Source organism: Thermobia domestica, chromosome 6 (genome assembly GCF_964235325.1).
Source record: "Thermobia domestica chromosome 6, izTheDome1.hap1.1, whole genome shotgun sequence".
Taxonomy (NCBI): Eukaryota; Metazoa; Arthropoda; class Insecta; order Zygentoma; family Lepismatidae; genus Thermobia; species Thermobia domestica.
Window position 1 is genome coordinate 44,993,473 of NC_137459.1, and position 27,101 is coordinate 45,020,573.

The following is a 27,101-nucleotide window of genomic DNA, read 5'->3' on the forward strand; positions in this document are numbered from 1 at the left end:
ATTCTACCGGCACATGGCTATCGATGGAGAAGTACCCAATCGATCGCTGCAATGCAATGGCTGGCCTACATTGAAAAAACCGAAGAAAAACAAATCTTACATGCGGCCCGACAAAAAGAAGTGTTTATTGCGGGATTCCATGTTGATGGCTACTACCAAGATCCTGAGACGTTAGAGGAGCACGTCTACGAGCATGCCGGCTGCTTTTATCACGGGTGTAAAGTATGTTTTACTACAGGCCGTAATCAGCCCATCTATGGCAATCCAGAAGACACCATGGAATTCCGTTATGAACGAACGCAAAGAAAAAATGCAAGACTGCGTGAATTGGGGTACATTGTACATGAAATGTGGGAGTGCGAATTTAATCAGTTCTTAAAACAAAATCCTGCAACGGCGACGTATCTGAAGAATCACCCGTACATGAACCGCAGACCATTAAATCCAAGAGATAGTTTTTTTGGAGGAAGGACCAATTGCGTGAAATTGTACCACCAAGTCGACGAAAAAGCGGGGGAAGTAATAAAATATTTCGATATTGTCTCGCTTTATCCTTACATCAATAAGTGTGCTAAATACCCTGTAGGCCATCCACGAATTTATCTACAGGGTGATGAAAATATACCACCAATAAATAAAGTCAATGGTCTAATCAAAATGACGATATTACCAAGTCGCCATCTTTATCATGGTCTCCTGCCTTACCGATGCAACAAGAAACTACTCTTTCCACTGTGTGCTGCGTGTGCCGAAGAAATGAACCCAGACCCTACAGCAACGTGTACACACAACGATCAGGAGCGGTGCCTCACTGGAACATGGGTATCATATGAAATCCAGAAAGCAGTAGAATTAGGATATCAACCAGTGGAAATTTTTGAAATTTGGGATTATGACATTGAACAATATGATCCCATCACGAAAACAGGTGGCTTGTTCACGGAATATATCAATACGTTTTTGAAATCAAAAATGGAAGCGTCTGGCTGGCCTAGTTCCTGTGTGACCAAAGAAGACAAATCAAAATTCATACAAACCGTCCTGGAGCGTGAAGGTATTGCATTGGATCCGTCCAAAATTGAAAATAATCCTGCACGAAGAAGTTTATCTAAGCTTTGTGTGAACTCTCTATGGGGAAAGCTTTGCCAAAGATCAAACTTTAGCCAGACCACAATTATTGACCGGCCGGAAGAATTTTATGAAAAACTCACTTCCCCCGACATTAAACTCCATCAAATTGTACCCATCAATGATACGATGTTGTATGCGTTCTGGGAGTACAATGAACATGTGCCTGTTCAAAACCGAAACACCAATGTCGTGTTAGGTGCATTTACAACATGTCAGGCACGCCTGGAACTGTACAAGTACCTGGAAATGTTGCAGGAACGTGTTTTATATTTCGACACGGATTCTGTGATATTTACGGAGAAGCCCGGGGAGCCAACCATTGAACCTTCAACGTACTTGGGATGCTTATCGAATGAGATGGAGTCTTACGGACCACGAGCATACATCAAAACATTTGTCAGTGGAGGACCAAAAAATTACAGCCTAGAAATATACAATCCGGATACCAACGTCACCAGTTACATATGCAAAATTAGAGGATTTACATTAAATTACAATGCAGGACAACAATTAAATTTCAATACGCTAAAAGAAATGATTACAAATCAATGCCGTGGACAAGTCACCATCACTATCCCCCATAAGATATGCAGGACCAAAGACCATACCATCGTCACACGCAAAGAAGAAAAAATGTACAGTATCCAGTACACAAAACGTCGATTTAAAGAATTCAATTCTTATGATACGGTTCCGTACGGGTACGTTAAAAAAAAACAGAAGATGGAACTGGAAAAAGAAGATGAAGAAGAAAAAAAACTGTAAATACCCAATAAGGCCGCCATTTCTTTTTTCCTTTTTCCTTTTCTTCTTTCCCTTCCTTAACCACAAAGCAGCAACACCAAGAAGAAAATGAAGTACCCACAAGAGTTCATAAATCATCAACATCACCATCAGTGGAAGAAATGCAGTCATCTCGTATCCAAGGAGGAACCTTGACCATAAAGCTGCAACACCAAGAAAAATGCAGTACCCAGAAAAAAGTTCGTAAACATCCATCAGTGGATGAAATGGTGTTATCTTGTACCCGAGGAGGAAGATGAGCCTAAACAGATCCATCATTTACGAGTAAGTTTTATTTCTCTCTTATCAATATTGACTCATTTTTATTGTTTCAGAAAAAAGAAATTCTTAAAGTAATCCGTCGTTTCTTCTTTTTCTTTACAGGATACGTCTACAACATTCGAAGATGATGACACGTCCAACATATTCATTAAACTAGATCCTGTATTTATTATGTTAATAAACTTGTATGAGAAGAGCACATACCTTTCGTTAAAATACAACAAGTTGAAAAAAATATGTTTTATTATTTCTTGAAACCCTGAACACTTGTTTTCAAATAAATGGTAATCTTGAAAATTTAAGGTGGAAAATATATTCAAGATTTGGTTTACATGATTTTGTTCGAAAAATAATTAAAGATTTTTTAGTGTCCAAAATTTGGTTTTTAATTTAGTTCAAGAATTGATTTGAAAATTTTCAAATGTGGTTTACATCTTTAGTACGAAACTTATTTTTAAAAATTGGTTCGAAATTTTTTTAAAATTTTTAGTTCGAAAAATTTTGATTTGAAAATTTAGTTCGAAAGTTTTTAGTTTAAAATATTTTTTCGAAAAATTTTTAATTTTTTAGTTCGAAATTTTTTTTGGGTTCGAAAATTTTTTGTTTGAAACTTTTTTGTTTCAAAATTTTTAGTTCGAAAATTTTTTGTTTGAAAATTTTTGTTTAAAATTTTTAGTTACAAATTTTTTTTTAGTTCGAAAAAATTTTTAGTTTAAAATTTCTTGCACTCTGCGGAACCGTTTCGAAAAGAATCGGAGCAGTTTAGGTAAGAAAAATCTGGCAACACTGTTTCCATAATTGAAGCGCTTACTGAGCAATAAATCGCTTAAACTCACAACAATGTGTTATAAGAAATCTACAAGCGACAACCCTCTTTCACCATTGTTACTTCCAGAGACATAGGCTACTAATTCAAGGACAGGATCTCCATCAAGGTAAGAATCATCTTATCTGCCAAAGAGAACGATAATATTTAATGTAAACTTCAGTACAATATCATGATACCAAAAAGGGTTATTTAAGGAGGAGGTTGAACCCTTCATGGGAACTTTACACATAACCATAAAAAGGGAACAAAATTCTAAAATACAGGTCTAGGGTGATCACCGACATATCGCTCTATATTTCACTCATGGGGTGTGTGGTGGGTCTAAGATCATGTGACCTCTGTCGGCCAATCAGAATCGAGGTACCAAAGCACTCATCTTACTCGTAAAAAGGGAACAAATTTCAAAAGTCACAGGGGCTTAAGATCACGTGACCTCTATCAACCAATCAAATTCAAGGTACCAAACCACTCATCTTACCCATAAAAGGCAACGAATTTTAAAAAATCCCTGAGCCTAAGATCACGTGACCTCTGTCAGCCAATCATAAACACTCATCTTACCCGTAAAAGGGAACGAATTTCAAATATCGCAGGGTCTAAAATCACGTGACAGCTATCAACCAATCAGAAACACACATTTTACCCGTAAAAGGGAACAAATTAGTGAGGGATTTCCCCGCAGGGTGACTCATGACGTCATACCACGTGACCTGGAAAATTTGAATTTCCCGCGTGGGCGGGGCCTAACGTCACGTGACCTCTCTCAGCCAATCAGAATCGAGGAATTTTTGCTGACTCAGTTCGCCATACGGGGGGGACTACTACTATAGTGGTGGTTTTAACTGTTGCTATCCATACCCCGTTTAAAATAGGTAACATTTCCTAGCTTCTCTGCAACTTACACAGTAGCAAAGAATTGTTGATTGCTTATAATAGAAAAATACGTTTTTTTCTTACTGCAAAATATCCTTCCAAATATCCCATGTATGAACTTGCATGATCGTCTTTACTGTATATAGAAGAATTTATTTAGAGGCCTATTTTCCTTTTTTCCTTAAAAAAAATAAATACAATTTCCTTCATTAATTTAGAACTTGCACATCACTTTTGTGTCTTTTCGAATAAGCTGAAAACTTGAAATTCATTTTTCATCTTTTAAGAAATACTCATAATGAAGCCGTTATCTTTGCAGAGGTTTCACAACACTTTTTTTATTTTTTTTATTATTATTATTTTTTTTTTTTTACATGGTGGAATTTGACTAGGCTGAATTACGCTGTAAACACTTGACAATTACAGAATAACGAGAAAATTTGCTTAACTACATACTCCCTTCGTCAGCAGAAGTATACTCAACATAATGCTTCCACTTTGTGCACAGACAATGTACGAAAATTTGAACTTCTATCGCAGTTCCAATTAACCTCTATAAAATGGGAGTAAAAGAGACGAACTACATCGCAATAAGCACAAAGACCCAGCTCGTTTTTGCTCACTGCAGTGTCACATCACGCAGTATTTACTTTGACATCAATGAGTCGCCTAGTATTGACAATTATCATAGCCACTTGAAAAGTTCACAACATTTGTAATGGATTCTATTTATCACTTTGTAGAAGGAGTTGAGACTATAAAGGCAGTTGTTAGTTTAACATGACATGAAGTACTTTGATAGTTTCCTATGAAAAAAAAGTATTCCTATCCCATATATCATGTATTCACTTTCATTCTTCAACAATGTATTTTAGCCGTTTGTAAACTTTAGGAAACATCATATCAAATGTTTGCTTTTCATATGGTTATGTTATACACAAAGTATTATTTTTATTTTGTTCTGCTATTTTCTCAGAAAAGCGTCTAGTGTCATTTTAAAAGTGATTAATAAATTTTGAGCTATTGAATGACAATTTAAAACTCAAAATACAATGTATCAGCATTAATTTGTAAATATATCTGCATTTAGAATCAGTATGCTGGAGCACGGTGGTTCAGTGGTAAAGCGCGTACCTCTGATGCATGGTTTTCCTGGTTCGATCCCTAATCAAGTAAGTTTGTGGTGCACAACATCTTGCTCGTGGGCTTTCTCGATGTATTTCCGTTTCCTCCCCTTTTCTCATTCCACCAAATCTTTCATCATCATTCACTTACTTTAATCATTGTCTCCCTTAGCCTAACAGGCATAATCGTGGGACATTAAACTCAAAGTACCAGTATGTTAAACAGGAAAAATAAATAAATAAATAAAACTCATGGACATTACATACAGTTCATGAGTGCCGCCGGTCAGCATATTTGATTCCCATCGCCAATATTTCTGGTATTCTATGTTATAATTCGCTCCTTAGCTTCTTTAATTGCCTCATTATGTTGGGTCAATGCCGAACATATAGTACCTGTAAAACCGCAATAGTAATCGATTGCCTGACTGCAGATGAACCAAAGTTAATATCGTCAATTGCTAAGTAAAAGTGCCGCCACTGTCTCAAATGAATTAATGTATATTACTTGAAATGCCTGTTCTTCGCGCGGAGAGAATAGGCTTATTCAAAATATTTGAACCTCCTTCCCCAACCCGCATTTCAATGAAAGCGTAGTCTATTTATACAAACCCATAAGATACTCTAATTTGACTTACATTTTGAATTCGTCTACCCCCTTAGGAAAAACCTGCTAATCAGTGTAACATGATAAAAACTTTGAGGCACGATCTAACAATGTTCCAAGATTTATTTCAAACAGGTGTGCTGTTTTGCGTCATGTGATACGAAACAACAGGCAACGTCTATTCCAAAGAGAAGAAAACTGGTAGAAATTGCATCTAACCTCCCTTAAAACAGGGATTTAAAAGAAAAAAAAAACGGTTGGGTCTTATGCAGAGTTTATATTCTGAGTTTCATATTCTTAACTTCAGGGAACTCTATTCTGGGCAAAATATTTGAGTCCCCTTTACCTCCCTTAAGAGAGACACTTAAGAAAAAAATCTTTCTTTTCATTGATTTTGTAGCAAATGGAATTTTCTGCCCAAATCTCACGTTTGTAGATATATTAATATGGCGTGAATTTTCAGTGAATCACTTTCACTTTTCCATATAATCGTGCATATTGCCCTCCATTTCTCTTCTAAGAGCGGGATTTTTTAAAAACGCTGAAATACCTGTTTTTCTTACTTTTAATTAAGAGTTTATATAACAGATTTCGTATCTCTAACTTAAGTAAATCCCCATACAGCACATTGTGTATAAATAAAGGAAAATTTTAACATACAAATATCCCCTCTTTCCCACTTAGGAGTAGAATTTTTGAAACTGCTGAAACACGTATTGTATTATTTTTAATTAACAGTTCATATACCGAATGTAACACCTTCAACTTAAGCGAATCTTCACACTGAGTATTTTCTCAATAAAGAAACGTAAATTTGTATATTATACAATCAATTTCAATTTTCCCTCTTAGGAATGGTATTTCTGAGAAGCTAAAACACATATTCCCTCGTTTTTATTTAAGAGTTTATATATCGAATTTGAGATCTACAACTTAAATGAATCCTCACATTTGGCACTTTCAGATTAAACAAAGGGAAATTTGAGTATTTTTTTAAAATGCCTCTCTTCTCCTTCCTTTTCGAGTGGTATTTTTCAAAACGCTGAAATACGTGTTCCCTTATTTTTAATGAATAATTCATATGTCCTGTTTAATTGCCATAATGTCAGGGACTAATGAGAGCAGTGTTCTTAGGAGAAATTTTCAATCCCCTTTATCCCTCTTAGAACAGATATTTCAAAAATCCTTCATTATCCCACCTTTGTGACAAAAGGAGTACTTTCTCCAAATTTCGCATTTCTACATTTAGTAGTATGGCCTGAGTAATGATTAGTCACGCACATCTATTCCTATACAGGATGTTTCGAAACAACACATACAACATTTAGAGGAGATTCCTGACACCAAGATAAGACAAAAGTATGAACTAACCTGAGTGCACAAATGCTTCCTTTCGGACTTACAGGCTGCCGAAAAAATGAAAATATGAACCTTAAAGGCCCATAGCTTCAAAACTATTGAACCTACCGTAGTCAGCTCAAGACTTCACTTAGGAACCAGTAATGCCCTATCCAAATATCCAAGTTGCAGAATCGTGTACTTCCGCAACAATTTTTATAGGGCTAGTTCGTGAATACTTCAAATTATATGGCCGTAGCCAAACTCCCTCTACGTTTCTGAATCATGTAATTTTGGATAACGTAAATATTGGTCCCTAAGTGAATCTTGACCAGAATACGGTATATTCCATAGATTTGGAACTATGGGGCTTTAAAGTTCATTATATTCATGTTTTCGGCAGCCTATAACTCCGAAATGAAGCACTTGTGCACCCAGCTTGGTCTATACTTAAATCACCTCCCAAACGTTATCTGTGTTGTTTTGAAACACCCTCTATATATGTTTTTTTCAAGAAGGAATATATTTTTCCTACAATACCAAACTCAATGTTCTAATTGATTAATTAATTCTAAAGTTGTCAACTCAAAAACATACATTCATTAACTATAGTAAATATAAGTTTACTATAGTACTATCGTATTTAATATAGATAAATACTAAAGTGTGAGATAGACAAATGTATTATGTTTTGACATGTATATCTAGGAATTAATCATAGGAGGGCAATTGCTCCCCACCCACTTTTGTGGGATATGTAGCTCCATTACGGGAATTTTAACTTTGCACTCGTTGAATGACTGGATTCTTTCGAAATTATGTGACTTTACTCGTTAATTAGTTTGCATTAATGTATGTTGCTCTTGTTTAATAATTAACACATTATGAGTATTTATTAAAAAAAGAAAACAAAAACAATACTCTGGAGATTAAGTAACTAGCACATCATCTACAGTAAAAAAATAATAATAAGTACTTTAAAATTAAGTGAAGATCAAATTATTTTGTATGCAAGTAAGACACATAATTACTAAAAGGTAACAAATGTTAATAAAACATAAATAAACTATACACTATATTATTTCATACTTTTGTCTGATATTTTACTTTTAATTTCTAGCTACTTATTTATATTTCACTATTACACAGTACTAGTGTAGTGGTCTAACTAATCATTACGACAAAAATAAAGGGTCTAGCAACATGCTGTGACTATGCTCTAGCTATTGATTCTAGAAATACTATTCTTACTAGAAGCTGTGAAATTTTCAGAGCATCTAACCTCAAGCTAAAAACTAAGTGCGATAAGTAGTCGAAATCCAATATACGTATGTGGGACTAGTCGCCAACTCTATTGAGTTTTAGCAAAAAATTGGAGCTCTAAAATCAGTTCGTGGAAACTTATCACCTCGTTATATAAAATAATATAAAATTAACTAAAGGGAGAAGTGGGTATTTCTGTGGTTATTTTATACCGAATTATTTTGGTCTTTCAAGTCTAACATTCACTTCGCAAACAGAATTTAACCAAACACACCTAAGGAAAGAGGAACGTCTCAACTGAGATCCGCACTGGATAAACGGGTATGTAATCAAAAGCATTTCCGACATTATCGACATTTCATCATAAAATGGGTAATAACATAATGCATATTGAGAAGTCAATGTATTTGCACGAGAAAGGTAAATAAATAAAAAAAACCTTGGATATAACCTTTACTTAAAAGTTGCTATTTATACGATGTTAATAAACTTAAGCTCTTGCAAGGATTAATTAGGAGGAGCAAATCCACCTCTAAATTCTATTAACTGCTTTCAAGGGTTAACAGAAGTCAACAGCAACAACAAAAAATGTACAGTTCTTAAAACCTCAATGGAAATACAGTATGATAAAAAAAAAAAAAAAACATTATAACGCAAAACGAAATATTTCAGATAATGATGAAGCTAATATCAAGTAATTTTATATGCTCTAATGAGGTATACTTTAGATGATTTGGATATTTTAATGTTTTCTTCTTATGCAAAATCGGTTATCGAGCATATTTATATATCAATTAATACACGAGAGTAGTGATAATGGATTCTACCTCCGCCAACGAACGAAACACTAATGAAAGACGGGGTATTCTGATTTTACAATTGGTTGAGTCCTGCAGCAAGCAAGAAAATGTGATATGGAATATTGCAGCCAAAATACTTCACGAACTAAATCTCAAAACTCGCAACACTGGATTGATTATTCCACTTCTTTCGTTACGATTTCTCTAATTGGTATTAAGAGGCGGAATAACCATGTGACATTTCTGCGCAGGGGAAGGTAGATCTATCATCTTACAATGTTAGTAGTATCTGTCAATTTATTTAAACTGATTATAATAGCAGATACTAGTCTGAGGTAAAGTTAAAGATGCTTTACAATCATCAGTCAGTGATCCATGTGCAGAAATATAATTTACTAAGTTACTTCGTTTAAATCGGATTTATCATACGCTTAATTTTAACTATCAAAGAATTACTCGTTTCTTTTACTTTACTTTTTTTTTTTATCTGTGAATATATCTTAATTCCTAATTTTCAAGATAATATTTACAAGACAAATTCAAAACCGTGTTTACAGCCAAAGCTATTTTTTTAAATTAATACTGAAACTACCAATGTTCCATCACATTTTTATAATTCATACTAGCTAAAATTCGTTTATGAGGAAAAGCAAATAAAAAGTGACTAGTTTAAACAAAACGGATTTCCACCAGGAATTCTCTTAAAACACTTAAAAGAAATGTGCCTTTTCATTGTAAATGAACATTAGGCGTTCGGAGAGAATAGAAAGAAAATTTCTGAACTCCCTTATCTTGAGGATAGATCGATGCTAATACGCTTTCCTTTCTAGGATATGCGAAGTAAACCCTTCATTTCTTTTAATCTGTTGCTTTCGAGAAACTAAGTATTTCTGATCATGTGACGAAACATAAAACTATACGAACACGATAACGGACCACAAGTGAGATTCGTCTTTTGTAAACGTGGTAATCATAAACGTCCACTAATTAACGTGTTAATTACAGTGCATTTATATGGTAAAGAAAATTCTTAGTACTTTTATATTTATCGCCATTGTAAAAGGGAATTAGTGTTAGTTTTCGGAAGCTTATATACACATGAAGTGCTTTGATATTTTCTCTATCATCCTCACCCAAAAAATTAAATACCTGCTAGAGAAAGATAACTGAGTTTTCACTCCTACTTAGAATACATTAATTCTTTGGTTGCTGGTGCTTTATTCCGTTGAAGAGATGGAGGGCAAGCCAACAACAATCCGATCGTTTGTCTCTTGTTTTACATTGGTTCGTAGCGGTTTTAGATTACGTCCGCTCCCTCGTTTGTGTATCTCCATCCAAGGTTTACAATGTTACATTCTAGTAATAATTTGAAGGGGTCGAAGAATCGATCATTCAATTACGAAAGTAGTTCCTTAATTTGTGGACATAGAAACGCTGATCGTTGCTCATATGAGTCAAGCCTATGTAATAATATTACCGAAACAAGGTGGGTATAACCAATCAATCAATCAACCCCAAGAAAGTTAATATGGGGGAAAGGGGAAGAAAATGAAGAAGTTTTAATCGAACCTGTTGCTGTTGGAGCATTTGGATTTAACTTGGAAATATCTCCCGTAGTAGAAGCGGCAGTGTTGCTCTGTGCTTCGTGCATTGATTCGCTCATTGTCTCGTGCTGCACCGTGATTTTTGTGTCTTGTGCTGAAGTAGCAGGGTACTTACAGGGGTCGGGCACCCCTTTGCTGGTGCCGCTGCCGCCGCCTGGCATAAGGGGTGGTCGTCGAGGTGGCTCAGGTTCGCTGGGGGCCTTCGGCTTCGGCTTCGCCTCGGGATTGGGAGGGTGTTGCGGGACTTGCTGAGGAGTCCCGTCTACTCCTGTCTCATCGGATGTTGGCGTAAACCCTATCCCTACCACTGCAAAAGAACAGAAAAAAGCATAATTAGTATTAATATTCAAACATTTGCATACATTAACAAGTTAATTTGTTACACAATACACATTAATTTTCACAATTTAGCAGTATGCATTAGAAAGGAAAAGAGGAAAACAGAACTTGAAAGATAAGAACCAAGTGTTTTGCTTTCTTGTTTATACCACCAAGTGTTTATACACCCTTCCTTCACAAAGTGAAACAGCATAAAATAAATACTCCAGAAAATAATCTTAAAACCGTCCATAGTTTAGCAGTGTGGATGAAGCAATAGAAACAGTTTTTTTTTAATACAATAAATATTTTACGATGAATTTTTATATGCTGCCCATATGCCCATATCTGGAAATCGATACAGGTATATTAATTCCTATTAAGCCAGGTGGGGTTCAGAAACAGATTGGACTATCTTCATTTGTAAATCGGAACCATGAAAACTTCCTATAGGTATGCATCTTATTAAGATTTCAAGTACTACGTACTTGCTACCAAATTATTGTGATACTTCTTTGATTCTTTCCTTCATGACATGGAGATTTTCCACTTTTGCTTTAGAACACTACGATTTTTTTATAATACTCCACGGGTACAAATTCTGCAAAAGATATTTTACAATCTGGATTCTTTCAATGGTATAAAATGCTGAAGACACGGAAAAAATATAAGAACCCAATAAAGTACAGTTAAACAAATTTTGCACCTACATAAGTCTATTTGAGAAGTCACACATAAAACTAGCACCCATCTACCTGGGTGGTACCTGCAAGAATATCACAATAGCAAATAAGGCTAACTATCAAAATTATTTCAACCCATATGCTATATGTGTTAGTTGAATAAAAAAAATGCTTTTCTAAAAGAAACTATAAGTCTACTGATAAGTGAAATATTTCATCTACCAGAAAAATAAAATTTCAAGTATTGGCTCTTGCATATTAATACTTGGTGCAATTGTATAGTAGCATATACGCTATTCAAGCTGAAACACTGATATAACTCAGCTATCATCTTTTGAGGCTTTTTGTGGAAAATTCTAATATACAAGTATAATTTGAATGTTTTGAGCAGCTGTGTGAAGCGTCCAGCACATCAGTTCAGAAACAGGTATCAACACAGGCATGCCAGGAGTTGAGGAATTTAGGTTGGCCAAATGTCCCTAAAAGTCAACATCAGAGGAGGCTAAGAAACTTATGATTCAACGTATCGCAGTTATTATAATCATCTAGATGAAAAATTCAAGTCCTACTGGTTAGAACATGCCAAAAGGGCAGCAAGTATCACAGTACATTTTAGAATTGAAACGACCGTATTACATTGAATTTTGTGGATCAGGCCCTACATTAACAACTAAACTAGTTTGTGGGATAATAAATGAAGCAATCAACAAGCAGTTGCTAATTACAAAATATTTCACTCTTTCTCAATGAACTGAAACCGTGCAGCTTTGAGCAGATAGAAAAGCAGCTACATATGTTCAAGAAAATCGAATATACGCTCAGTAGGAGTTTATCAGATGAATTTGAAGACAGAACTGAAGAATTGAGGGTGTAATAAGTGTTACATATGTTCTGTCTGTAGTACACATCATTTATAAAATTCGACGGTACTCGAAGAATACGGATAATTGCCATGTACAAGGATGTGCTAACGTCGCTAAGAATAGGGTCAATGTCTGCCGATTGGATGAGTTGAGTTAATATTGCTTTGTTGTTTTCAAAAATCCAACTCAAAATTCTACCGTTCATAACTCAGGAACAGAAAGCCTACTTAACGTAATATTTTACATGGCTATAGAGCAGATTAAGTTCTATTACCATGAAAAATTTGATCTCGATAAGATGAGTTCGGTTTATCTCATGCGATATAAAATATCCTTGATTATTTTTTTTTTCAGGGAAGGACGAAAATGAAAGACTGAGTGGGTTCTACGTCAGTTGGCTTCAGCTCAGAAAATGCCTGTACTACCTTGTTGTCTCGTCATGAAAAGGGTAGCAACGAGTGATGATGTGCGACGGGAAATCTTTCTTTACAGTACACTACGAAATCTACATCATTGTTTTGCACTCTTCCCAGACAACCAGAAACACTATTCCATGAACACAAGATTATGCAGTATTTGGTGGATTGTTCCGCATATAGCAGATCCAGAACTGCTGCCACCTACACGCAAAAAAGTAGTAGTGAACTAGAAAAAGGTGGAGAGTAATTAACTTAGTTTGTTAATATAGGGACAACAAAGCCGCGTGTCCCAGCAGTCAAGCCAAAAAGGTTAACGAGAGACGGTGATCGCAACCTTGGGTTACAGGTTAATATTGCTAGGTTACAGTGTAATAACTCCAAGGGTACGCCACGCATATAACCCAACCGATCACGTAGTTACCACTACCGATCATAGCCTGTAACCGGTAACCTAGTTAGCATGTTAGAACAACCAACTTCCCGGTTAACAAAACACGGTACGACAACTTTCTAAACGTATATTTTGATAAATATTTTTAATTAATTACAATAATTGGTATTATTCTCTCAGTCACTGGGAGAACATAAAAAAAATCCAATATTGTGATAAGCAACGACTACCTAAATTTATTTTTCATTTGTAGTATGTACTATCCTTATACACCACCCATATCGCAAGTATCTACCAACTAGCAGTGATAGTTTGTTTGGGTGTTACTTCCCTATAACCAAAGACGTAAAAAGATTTTGGTATTTGTTCCGTAAAGCAAAGTAAAACGTATTAGGTTTCTTATACACATCACAAAATTATTGTTACGACTGTATGAATTATTTGACGACAGTTACATGATTAGTAGTGCTACCATTTAGTGTGGATATTTGTATTAGAAACATGTCACATAACGTTTTATTCATTTATATCTCAAAAAATGCATAAATCTCCGTAAATAAACTTTCCTTCACATTTCTCTATTAATTTATGTAGAATCCATATTTTAATAACTGTTTTCCTATTGCTTCCGATGTATTCATAATTGTTAAAGCTTTTCGTTCTTAAAATTGCAAATGGCGACCTTGCTGTTTGTGCTTCTAATAATGCAGAGCTAGCAGTAAACAAGTTCTGGAAGGTTAAATTTACTTGTGTGAGAATCGATTGATAACAACACAGTGTTTTAAATTAAATTAACCTTCTTAAATTGGTTACCTTCTTCTAACCTACTATATAGGTTAATAACAACCAAACACTGGATTGTTTCTACGCATTTTCCAGTAACCTTTTTCGATTGATTACCGGTGACGTCGTAAAATTAACCTTTTTTTGTCTCAGAAGGGTTGTTGCAAATTATTAACTGCTTCTAGCAGCCAAATTGTCCATTAACCTCCACTAGATTACCGCTTATATTTTTTTTCAGTGTAACACAAAATCAATGAATTCGTATAATCGAAGCAACTTGGATATGGGCACAAAAAATATATTGAATTGTGTAATTCTGCTTCTTGCCAACTCGAAGTATCGTATGTTATTAAAATAACCAATGTGACCATTGCTCACTTGGTTGGGAAACGATCATACATTCGTCGCGTTTCCCGAACTTTGCACCATCGGATTACATCGGATTACCCTGGGATCTCAATGTGAGTTGGACACAAGTTAATGCTGCCGATGGGAATTATTTCTGATTTTCCTTGTAAGTCTAACTCACATTATCGCCTTCTCTTTGCAGGTTCAAAATCCGACAACTTTTAGCGTACCGGTACCTAATAATAATTACCATTCCTTAAGGAGAAAGTAATTATATTAAGATATTGCTGATTTGCTATTCTTAGCATATTATCAGCTTATAGTGGAATCAACTATTTCTACTTTTACTCCACGAACTTTAAGAAGAGTCAATTATCAGATTATCAGCTTAATATTCCGTCGTTTGATAGACAATTTGTTTGAGAGTTATTAAAATAAGCAAACTTCATGATAGCGATTGGACGCATTTTCAATGTCTAATTGTCCGCCTGTGTATCAGTTATAGGTACTGGGAAGTAAATTGGTCTAAAAAAATAAAACTCCTGACGCAACAACTTTCAGGAGCCAGAGGGTAGCAGAAAATGTGTGGCACTCATGTCTTTGGGATGACGTGTGGTTAGCACATCAGTTCCCCTCGACATTAATACTACCTTTTAGACCACATTTTTCTACTTCTTTCTTTGAAATAGCTCCTAATTCCTTCCCCACGACACTGGATGGTCGCCACAATGCCAACACTATCTGGTGAGAACAAAGATACGAACAATATGGCACACAGACAACTCAATAATAATAATAATAATAATAATAATAATAATAATAATAATAATAATAATAATAATAATAAATAACGAAAACACATTGTTAGACATATAAACTAACCCATTATCAACAAGAAATATTAACTAATTGATTCTGTTTGGTGTAAAATAAACACTGTTAGTAGTATGTATGTAACTGTTAGAATTATATGAGTGTCATTATGTCTTTGTTCACTGTGAGATATTCAACTGAAAAATGTATTCAGAAGAAAAGTAGGCAAGATGTCGAATACTTAAAAGGTGGACGAAGAAGTTTCAAAAAGATATTTTCGTTGAAAAAATCAAAGAAAAATATTCAAACAAGGAAAAAGTAGGTGCAGGTCGTAACAGACGGTGGGAGCATAATAAAACTTGCATACAACAAGCTGAAAAAAAAAAGTAGTAGTTTACCTCGAACACAAAACGGTTAAGAAATGATGGGTTACAGAACAGAAATTGCAGAAAATGAGGGACAAGAAGACGTGGAAACAGGTTGGTACGTAAGAGGACAGAAATATGTACAGAAAGTTAGAGAGTGAGTTAAAGGGAAACAGAGCAAGGGAAGAGTTTTACAAAAGAAAATGAGAGGATATAGAAAAATTGGAAAAGTTGGGAAATATGAGGAAATGTACTTTAAGAAGGTCAAACCTATGGAGCTTCGGAGGAAAAAAGAGGATATTACGATGGGAGTAGAAAATAAGAATGGTAAGGTAGTTAGCGAGAGAAGTGAAGTCTTAGGAAGATAATAAGAATATGTTGAGGACTTACATGTGAGTAGGGATAGACCGTGTGACCTAGATGTTGAAGTAAAAAACGAAGTACGAGAGGATGATGAAGAATTTGCTTTTCTTCAGGATGAATTTGGAAAAGATATATCCGAGATCAAGATTGGAAATGCAGCAGGGTTACACAATATAGACCCCCTACCAATTGAATTCATTAAGAATATGGAAGACAAGTACAAGAAAGAATTTTTCCATCTCTCCAATGACATACTCGTATATGAAACAGGAGAGTGGCTGAAAGACTTCCTGAATACGATCATGATACTGGTGGCTAAGAAATCGAACCCAGAGAGATGTGAGGATTATAGAGCTATCAGTCTCATATCTCATGCAGCAAAAAAAAAAAAAAAAAATCGAATACTGAACAGAAGATTGTATGGAAGAACAAATGAAAAAGTTGAGGAGGAACAGTTCGGGTTCAGAAGAGGCAAAGATGAAATGGACAAGAGATGAAATTGGATTATTACGGGGATCAGTGAAAGGTTTATATAAAAAGGGAAAGAGGTGTATGATGTATTTACTGATCTAGAAAAGGCTTTTGATCATGTGAATTGAGAATTGTTTTTGGGAGTTCTAAAGAAGGTTGGGTTGGAATGGAAATATCGATGACTCATAAGAAACTTACATATGCACCAATAAGTAAGTGTTAGAATAGGCGAGGAAATGACAGAGGAGATTGCAATTGGAAGGGGAGTTCAACAGGGATGCTCTCTCTCGCCAACATGATAAAATATCTATCTAGAAGAGATAGCGAGAAAGAGCCTATATAATGAAAATGGAATTTCGACAGAAGGTAGAATGATTTGGTATATACGGTTTGCATATGATATAGCGCTTGTTACGGAATCTGGAAATAAAATCAGTAAGATGTTAAAAAAAAACTTGAAGAAGGATTGTGAAGAATACGGGATAAAGATAAATGTTAGAAAGACAAAAGCCATGGTGATTGGAACGAAGGGTTTGGTGTCAAATCTAGAAATAGGAGGGGAGAAAGTAGAACAAGTGACTAGTTTTCGATACCTAGGTAGTATTATTAGTGAGGGTATGAAGTCTGAAGGTGAAAGAAAAGTAAGGATAGGAATGGCGAAAGAAAGTAAAGTAAAGACCTTGAGTAAAGAGTTGAGTAAAAGGCTCATAAAAGGTTTTCTGTGGAGTATTGTGCTGTATGGGTCATAAACATGAATATTACGCAAAAATGATGACAACTAAAAGGTTTCGAAATATGGATATGGAGAATAATGGAGATAATTAGTTGGTTCGAGCGGAAAACGAATGAGGATGTCCATGGCGTTATTTTCTTTATATGGACCAAAAGAACACCATCTGGGTAAATTCATGAATATCTGGTATCCATGCATCGAAACAACGTCACTGCAGTGAGAAACGTGGAACAATAGTTCCGTGATTTTGCAAATAGGCGGATTGACTTGTACCATCTACAAGGCCGCGTTTAGCCTTCCTCGACGGACAATTCGGTGCTACAAGTGGAAGCATCGACTCTTACCAAACCGCAGGCACGGTTGAAGAACATTGAGGAAGTATCTTTCCTCATCTTTGGAAAAGAAGTTTAAGACGTCAGCATGTATTGGAAAGGAAATAGTCAAAATCCACAGGGCCTGAGTCATGCTGGATGGAAAACCAGAACTTATTTTCTGATGTTACAAGAAAAATTTCATTGTACAAGTGCCTAAAAAAAATGTAGAAACCACGTAGAAAAATAGTGTATATTTTACATTTCCACCTATCTACTACTTTCTATCCGCTTAATACGGACTGAGCAATAACATAGGGATTGTTAATTTCTGACTTACCCTCGTAAATTGCAATCTTTACTAAAGTAAGTGATTTATACCAATGTTAGTATGATAAAGCATAGCTAATATGATAAGTGAATCTACAGTTTTGAAAGTGGAATGCGTTCAAATTTCAGGTCTATCCGAATCCGGAATACTATGAACCAAACGTGTGTACACTACCCACTAGATCAGCGGGAAGAACGTGTATATTTAGAGCTCAGGATGAAAAATAGTTTAAAAATCACAAAGTTAACTAACCAAAAAAAGTATATTTCTTCTTATTATTATTCTGTGACACCACTAAAGAAAAAAAAAAACACTGGAATCCTTGGAAGAAGTAATCAACATATGTTCCAGCACATATACGGACACACACACATACACAAATACATATGATTTCAAAATACAAGTTACGTAAGAGAAGAGGGGCCTTGACTTTAGGTCCGCGAAGATTAAACACTTCACTATTAAATATTCGCAGAGACCAATCCCAAAGAGTTTTATGACACACATTACATCGTCAATTTGCCCGACGATGCTCGAGTAGTTAAAGAAAGCACTCCACGTGATAGATTCTCCGAAAACATACGTGCATTTTTGCAACTCAGACTTCATCCATCAATATATCCAGTTAAAAACTGTTCAATAAAATACACAGAGAAGCGCATAGGAATAAAGAGATAGCTTTATGTTAGTAACATATACACACCATTATGTAGTTTTAGTTTTTACAAATATGTATTAACACTTAACGATTGCATATACATAAAAGGCAAAAAAAAAAAAAAAAAGTGTTACTGTTACTGACAAAGTCGTTAGTTGAAAACTGGTAATTCCATTTAATAATTAGTTCCAGCATTTAAAACATCTAAAAAAAAAAAAAAAAAAACAAAAAAAAACAAAAACAAAAAAAAAAAAAAACGGACTCACACTTTACGGAGAAAAAAACAATTCATTGCTCTAGTTCTTCATAGTCACACCAAAGGCGCTGATGTTGGTTTGTGCTGTTGTTTCGACATTTCACCGTCACCTTTGGTCTCTTCAATATTCAGCTTCCGTATATTACAATGTGATTATCAGTTTGGGACAATATTTACCGTTCTTATTAATATTCGACGACTTAGAACAACGATTTATAACAAAACAAATCATTATTGATAGTGTTGATAATTAATGAATCCATATATAATCCCATCGGAAAGGCAGAAATTCCCATTTCGCTCTTAAATTTCCCACGCGCTATACTAATTGCAAAAATTTATAAAATTTGGAAAACTACTCTATGAGTCACTTATTTTCTTCAATATTTGAGTCAATTATTAGTAAGTTCAGATTTTCTAAATTCGTAATAATATTTTCCTTAATTAAAAGAGACTATTGAAATTGTTGATTAAAAACAAGTACATTTTGTTATAAATTATTTTGTATTTCCATCATGCTTTTGTGCCACAATCTTCTACTAAATGTAGTGAAATAAGACAAACTTCACTCTCCAGTTATTTCATGTAGGACGTTTTAGAAATTGGCTGTTTGTCAATGGGTAAGATGTTTGGTAATTTACTTTCCTCAGTTCATGATTTTGTTTTAAAATTTCAGAGTACAATTTACATTCTTCGGTGCTTATTGCTTGAGATTCACAAGCTCCTGTATAAATCAGTTTCACACTAACATGCATTTTGCAACAACGAAATTCGACAATTAGCTCTAATTTCATGTTTATTCAAGAATATTTAGTCTACTTCTTTCTTATCTAGAGCAATTTGTTGGCTTTGGCAAAATACATATATGAAAAATCATATATATGCTGGCAATTTTGACGAAAATTCTCTATATCTCTGTTCAAAACATTGATGTCAGAAAATCCCACAAAATTGTATTTTTCCTACGGCTTCATATCACTGTCTGTAATCTGTAATCATTTTGAGGTCTGTAATATTACAGATGAACAGGTGAACAAAACACATACTACGCGTTTTGTCACGTCAGTGACATACATTTCCTACCACACATAAATCATTACAAATCATATTATGTTCATAGTTATATAATCGTGATACTTAAGGAATAGCTTTTCTTTCCAATCTACTCTTTATTAAACCTTATATCACTAGTTCTGCAAATTAGAGCTGTCCCGTCGGTGTGAGAAGTGAGGCGGTCACCTTAAGCTGTTTTAAGATACTGGTCGAGGTAGTGGATACTGGTGATACCTACCGGTCGAGAAGAACTGCGACCGACATAGGAGAGAAAAAATAGGTCCTTCATGAAAGGTAAAATTTACTGTTTCTAATTCAGTCTTGGGATAAAAAAAAGAGATGATGAACCATTATTTTGTAATGTATGCAAAGTTTTACTACTGTAGTAGGTATACTATTAATGATGGAAGGTGTATTCATGGTAGAAGGACACTATCGTTGATATGAAGAAATAAACCAGTTGAGAATGCTCCAAAAGCACTGCCAGAACGAACCTAAAAATAATTAATTTTCTTATTAACTTTTTACAGGCTTTATGCCAATTGTTCTATGTACTTTACTATTATAATCATTAAACAATTCTTTTAATATATCTATCCATTTATAATTTCCTTGAGTACTCAATTTTTTCCACATGTTTTGTTTTAAGGCTCCGTTAAAACGTTCTACCATATATTGTTTTATGAAGACACATGCCCAAAACGGATGGCTCAAAATTGAAAAACTCGCAAAATATCATCTCTCTCTATGACTTACGGTTCCCGAGATGCGGCTCCTTAAATCTTCCAAAATCAGAACTTTTTTTTTTTTTTTTTTTTTTGCGCCAATGTCCTGGGAACGGTAAGAGTGACGCGAAAATTTTCATCACTTTCTCAGATAGGTTTTGATGCTCTATCGAATGGAGGGGTCAAAATTGAAAAATCTGCAAATAACAGACAGACAGACAGACAGAGACATAGATAATTCAGTAACGAACGTTTTTAGTTCATTGAAAATGGCATCAAATGAGTTATTAATGCTGGATGTGTAATTCTCACCAATTTCACAAGCAACGCAGTTTACTTGAGCCCTAAACCTTGTTTCGAACATCAAGAATACTTCATTGTAAGGAAACGACAAGTTTATAAGAATGTAACAAAAAAAAAAAATCATTTCTTACATCTTAAAATTTTAACTGAAGCTGAATGGGTGTTATAGCTTTAAATAATAGTAATATGAGATCTGTTATGTATGGCTCAATCAGGCTAATATGAGGCTCAATCTTCTGTATTTCAATATAAAAAAATACTTAGTGCTAACAAAGATGTTAATCATTCGTCTCCCTTAGAGTAAATGGAAAATCATGGGATTGCTAAACTGAAATATTTAATTTCATTTTTTTGCGAACGAAGATACTGATATACGTAGGAGTATACGACATTTTACATCGAAAATACTAATGGTAAATGGTGAAAGGCGTCTGTAAGCACGCCAACCACAGCCTGCACAGTATTTAAAGGACTCATTCTGGAATTTGATTGGCAGGACTAGGGAGAACCCTAGAAAATACCATCAAGGTATCCGCTCGCGGAATTTCAGCTCAGGGCTACCCCATCTATGAAGCAAAAGCGATAGCAGTTCATCTAACGCCGTCATGGGTTGAAGGGTTAAAAAGTTTAGAAAAAAAAAAGTTGATAACTGTTTAGTTTTAGTAAAAGTAACGGTTGACCGGTAAACGTTTGGAAGTTAGAAGAAATAACTGCAAACTTGTCACGATTGATTTCGTATGCATAACGTGTACTCCACTACCCCCCCCCCCCTTCGAATGTGAAGCAAAGTACTCACTACCAACGCGTCAACACTGTTATATTGGGATTGGACGCTTACCTTTGACTCTCTCCACACTTTTTTCCTTTTCCTACACGTTCTGCTGACCAATATACAATTTTTCATGGCTTTTCGCTACACTACAACACCTGAATGTTAATTGTCGAAACACGCGTCGGTGGATGACGTTCATGTTTTGAAAATCTTACCTAAACGGGGCAGGAACAGCTTTCAATTTTACACATCGTTCACGCCATCTATGTACAAATAGAGCTGCAAACCAGTTCTTGCTTTTCTTCAATCGTTTTAGTTTTTTTTCCTTCATTGCTTATTTATTTACTGTTTGTTTTATAATACACCTTTTCATCTTCAATCTGCGGTATTTTAAACGTATATAATAATAGACATCTTAAAGTTATATATACGAATATAATATTTATTTTGTTTACTTTCAAACTTGAACCTGTTTGCTGGGAGCGTGAAGCTACTTTTACCGGTAGTATTTCCGCCCAACATTTACCAATTATTATTATTATTATTATTATTATTATTATTATTATTATTATTATTATTATTATTATTATTATTATTATTATTATTATTATTATTATTATTATTAATTTAAAATTGCAGAAATAAAAGAACTGTGCTGCAAATTTATTCGTAAATTCTGAAATATACCCGAGCGATGTTTTCTTAGGTAGAACAGTATGATAGAGGAAGTAAGCATATTCTTAGGTATAGCAACACATAAAGTTGAGGGGTGTCGAGAATTTTGAGCCTGAAAAATTTGCGCCCTACTTCAAAAAGAGGGAAAATTTCGCCCGCGACATACTTGCACCGGGAAGTTTGCGCCCTGCGAAACAAAAGAACCTGTTCGAGCTCACGCACCTGCTCGGAGGGGTGGAAATTACAGAGTAAACAATCCTCCCTCACAGCCGTGCCACCTGTGATTTATCACCTGACTGATTGTGATAGCTTGGGGTATATAATGGGAGAATAGACTTCAATTATAAGCTAAACGAACAAACGGATCAACACAATTGTGTGTTATAGTGTAACTCCAGCAAGTAAACATATTGCACGTGATAGTATTACTGAAATGATTTTACATTCACTTTATATTTACCGTAAGATAAGGTTTGGGTGGGGTTACTTTGCACCAGAATTAAGGAATTTTAAGGGAAATCACATGTAACTTACAAACGTAATGATTTAGAACAGTGTATTTTAAACATCTAATAGCTAGATATATAAGAAAAACATTAGTGCAAGTTCATTAGTAAACATTCAGTATGACCATAATTATTGAAATATAAACTTTAGTGCAAAGTAACCCCACAGATGGGGATACTTTGCACAACATACAAAAAAGTATGTTCAACATACGAACATAATGTTTCTGGCAATGTCTTTTTTCAGTAGTTATACATTTCACTTCCTACACAAAACTTCGTGCAGTCTACAAATATTGATATTAGAATGATGGTACTGGTGCCAGTACTTAGTATGAATTATCGATATTTGTAAAGAAAATTATGTATTTTCTGGTACCGGCACAGGAACCACATTCTGATAGTTTAGCATATACCCCACAAAAATATCAACTCAGGAACAGAAAAAAAAAATCTTCGTGAACTAATTTGGCTTGGTTGCTCTTTATATCCGAGAATATCATCCCAAAGGTAATCAGTGGAATATTTACGGAGTTTAATAATAATAATAATAATAATAATAATAATAATAATAATAATAATAATAATAATAATAATTAAACCTCTGAATTTTGTACGACGCAAATGTCAACAACAAGACATAGTTTAAAATACTTTCCAATATCACTACATGAACAGTGTTACCAACCTAACATAAAGTTGTATTTTTTCAATGTCTTTACGTCAGGTTAGTGTATAAGTTAAATTTACGTATTAAATGAAAACTTGTGGCTCAAAGTCAGTGGTAGAACGTTCTCTTCTTGTTAGTGGGGTCCCTAGTTTGATCCCAGCTCACACCAAGTGGGCGTTGTGGTTGACAAACACCATGTGCGTGGATTTTCTCAGGGTTCTCTCGTTTCTTCCAGCTTTCTTTATTCCATCAACCTCATCGTCTGCCTTGACTTACGTGGCACCGTGAGATGTAAAACTGAAGAACTTCGTTTCACTTTAAACGAAAGCTTACAATACCACATTTATTGTTCACTTTTATAGACTAAGGGATAAATTATATCACAAACATTAAAATTTTAAAAAAAACCTCTACAGCAATAATAACAACAAATTAGATGGACGCTGCAATGCACTTCAAAATCACCTTAATATCGAATACTATAATTATGATACGGCATATCTTGAATAAATATAAATGAAGTTATAATACATTTAATATTTGACTTCATTTCAAAAGATTTTATTTCGATAAAAGTGCTTAGATAAGCAGCACATCTAATCACATAAAGGTTGGAATAACCCGAGATACTATGTATTTGTTCATGGTTTTGGACAGACCTAGCTCAGGAACAACACTTTTGCCCACGACAATTAACGTATCATACTATATATATATATATATATATATATATATATACAGTATATATATAGACCCCTATATATACCCCCTCCATTGATCATATCCTAGATCCGCCAAATATATATTCGTGTGTGTGTGTGTGCAATTTTTACCCTTAGAAACGGAAGCCCCTGTATTTTAAAACAAATCCAAATTTATTAAAAAGTTTGCTGATATTTAAATAGGAATTAGGGCCTCAGAGTAGATATCACTTTCTGTGATCTATGCTTTGTTCCAAGAACAAAGGGCGCGAGTCGCATTCTCAATTAACTTCTAGATCTAAGCTTTCACCTCGAAAAAATATATTTATACATAAAATACTCCCTATTTCGTACATACACAAACGAAGCCATCATACAAATACTTAAATTATTTTTCCTCTCTCTCTCTTCCCATCTCTGACAATTCGTTTAGCTTTAGATTGCATGTACATACGTATGAGCTCACCTTTCAGATGCAGATTTTTCAATTAAAATGTAAAGGGAATTTTTGATTGCCCACAAAACCGTACCCTCTCAACCAAGTATAATCCTTGTATTTTCAGCTTTCTCGTAATCCTGTACATTGCGATTTTATGTTATCAATTTCCAGTGGACGAATTCTCCCCTTTTGTCAGAGCATAAAATGAAATTCGTATATATATCCACACCGACTGACTCTTCAATATATTATAATTTCTGTGAACGTGGTAAAACATAGCTACAGGAACTATAAAGTTTGCAAATTAGATAACAAATGACAATCTCAGAAAAATAACTACATTAGCTAATGAAAAAAAAAAAAACTATTTTTAATTTTGTTCTATCTGGAGTGTAATGTATCTTCTCAGTTTTGAGAGGTTGACCTAAAGCTTAACGTGGGATCCGAATTAGGATTTCATGGATTATCGTACCAGAAAACAAACAAACAAACAAACAAAAAAATATGTCTTTCGTCCCATTCCAACGATACCATTTTAAGTCCAGATGACAGACAAGAAAAAACAAAATATAAACACGAATAATCACTTGCTTTTCTGTTGTTGTTGGTTGGTTTTATTACACTTGAATCCATATCAACTAATATTACATTAGATTTTATGAGAAGATTCCCTGAATTTCAACTGCTACTAAAGGTATGAAATAATTGAAATTTCACTTAAATATCTTAAAGAATGGTTACACATATAGTTTTAATAACGATCCTTATTATTTATTTATTTATTTATTGAAAATTCGTTTAGTTTGACTTTTGCATGAGTTGATTTGTGTTAACCGATTTCGTAGAAACGTCATTACCATAAACGAGACAAATAAAAAAAAAGTAATTAAATGATATCTTGGGCCTTATGCAGAGTCGTTTTGATGTATGATTAGCGTCATATTAAAGACCTGACTACTGCAGGAAACATATGTTAGTCGATCTGTTTAGTATTTCATTAGTCACGCGCATAAGGCCCCTTAAGTTTACGATTGTTGATTATGGGACTATAGTCAACCTCCTTTCTAAAAGTGAAAATAAAATTAGATGGAATCTAGAATTTAACATGGGGTTGGAATGACATCCAGATTTAGTCTAAATATGGCATAAAATTTAACAGCATGTTCGCTGAACAACTACATATTCAATACCCAACCATCGTCTAGTTCCGCCTCTCTATGTTGCCAAATCAGTTCCAGAATATGGGAGTTAGTACCAAGCTACGACTTCGCGCATTGCCTTTTAGATTTTCCAATTATGCTATGGATCAAAAGCGTTCAGAGATGGCGAGATATGTTAAAGTATATACAGGGTGTTTCAAGAAAAAACCGAGAACGTTTGCGAGGTGATTTCTGGCACCAAGATAAAACAAAAAGTATAGACCAAGATGGGTTCAAAAATGCTTTCTTTACGAGTTATAGACAGCCAAAAACATGAAAGAATGAACTTTAAAGGTCAATAACTCCAATGCTATGGGACTTACCGTAGTCGTGTCAAGACTTCACTTAGAAACTGGTATGTGCCTTATAAAAATATCCATGTTTCAGAATCCTGAGGTACTTCCGTAGCAACTTTTATAAAGGTAGTTGGTAAGTTCTTCAAATTATATGCCCGTAGTCGAATTCCCTTCATAAAAAATGTTGTGTGAGTACCGCAGGATTATCAAACTGTATTTTTGGATAGCCCGCATATGAGTTCCTCAGTGAAGTGTTAACCTGACTATGGTATATCTCACATTATTGGAGCTATGAACCTTTAAAGTTCATTTTTTTCATGTTTTCGGCAGCCTATAACTCCGAAAGAAAGCATTTGTGCACCCAGGTTGGTCTATACTTTTTGTCTTATCTTGGTGTCAGGAATCACCTCCCAAACGTTGTAGATTTTATTTGAAACACCCTGTATAGGTCTATGGATTCAAGTTCCAAATAATAAGTTCCCCTTCTTCCCCTATACCTCTACCCAATGACGGATCTAGCCCTTACTATTATTTATATATTTTTGAAAGTTTAAATAATCTCATGATATAACTATCATAGTCTAGGTTCTGGCTGTCCCCCTAGTTTTTATTCTCTACCTCCGCCCCTGCCTCTACCATTTTTGGATCCCCATAGTTCGAAAATCTTGCATTATTTCAGAATGCGACAATATACTCTTTTAGTTTCTTTGTTTGTTATTTACATATTATACTTCTACGAGTCCCATCTCTCTCATGTTGCAATATTTCACAATCATGTATCCAAAATATTACGTTTACTTATAAGGAATGCCGGTGTTAGAAACAGTCCGCCTTATGCAGAGTCGTTTTGAGATATGATTAGTGTCATACTAAAGGGCTAACTACTGCAGGAAACGTATGTTAGCCGAACTCTTTAGTATGTCACTAATCACACGTCAAAACGACTCTGCATAAGGCCCAGTGTTTCTTCCAGACTTGTTATTGGGGCACTGCCCGTGGAGCTCCGAGAGTGCTTCCCCAGA

The 27,101-nt window shown here is 34.7% G+C and overlaps 1 protein-coding gene across 2 annotated transcripts in view; it reads right to left on the reverse strand.

Moving 5' to 3' along the window:
• Pka-C1 (Protein kinase, cAMP-dependent, catalytic subunit 1) overlaps positions 1 to 27,101 on the reverse strand; it is a 561,997-nt gene that overhangs the window by 244,272 nt on the left and 290,624 nt on the right. For both annotated transcript variants that reach the window (XM_081761579.1, XM_081761577.1), the window contains exon 2: positions 10,750 to 10,941. In XM_081761579.1, the coding sequence (XP_081617705.1) occupies positions 10,750 to 10,795 (46 nt within the window). In that variant the 5' untranslated portion in view covers positions 10,796 to 10,941. The remainder of the gene's footprint in view (positions 1 to 10,749; positions 10,942 to 27,101) is intronic.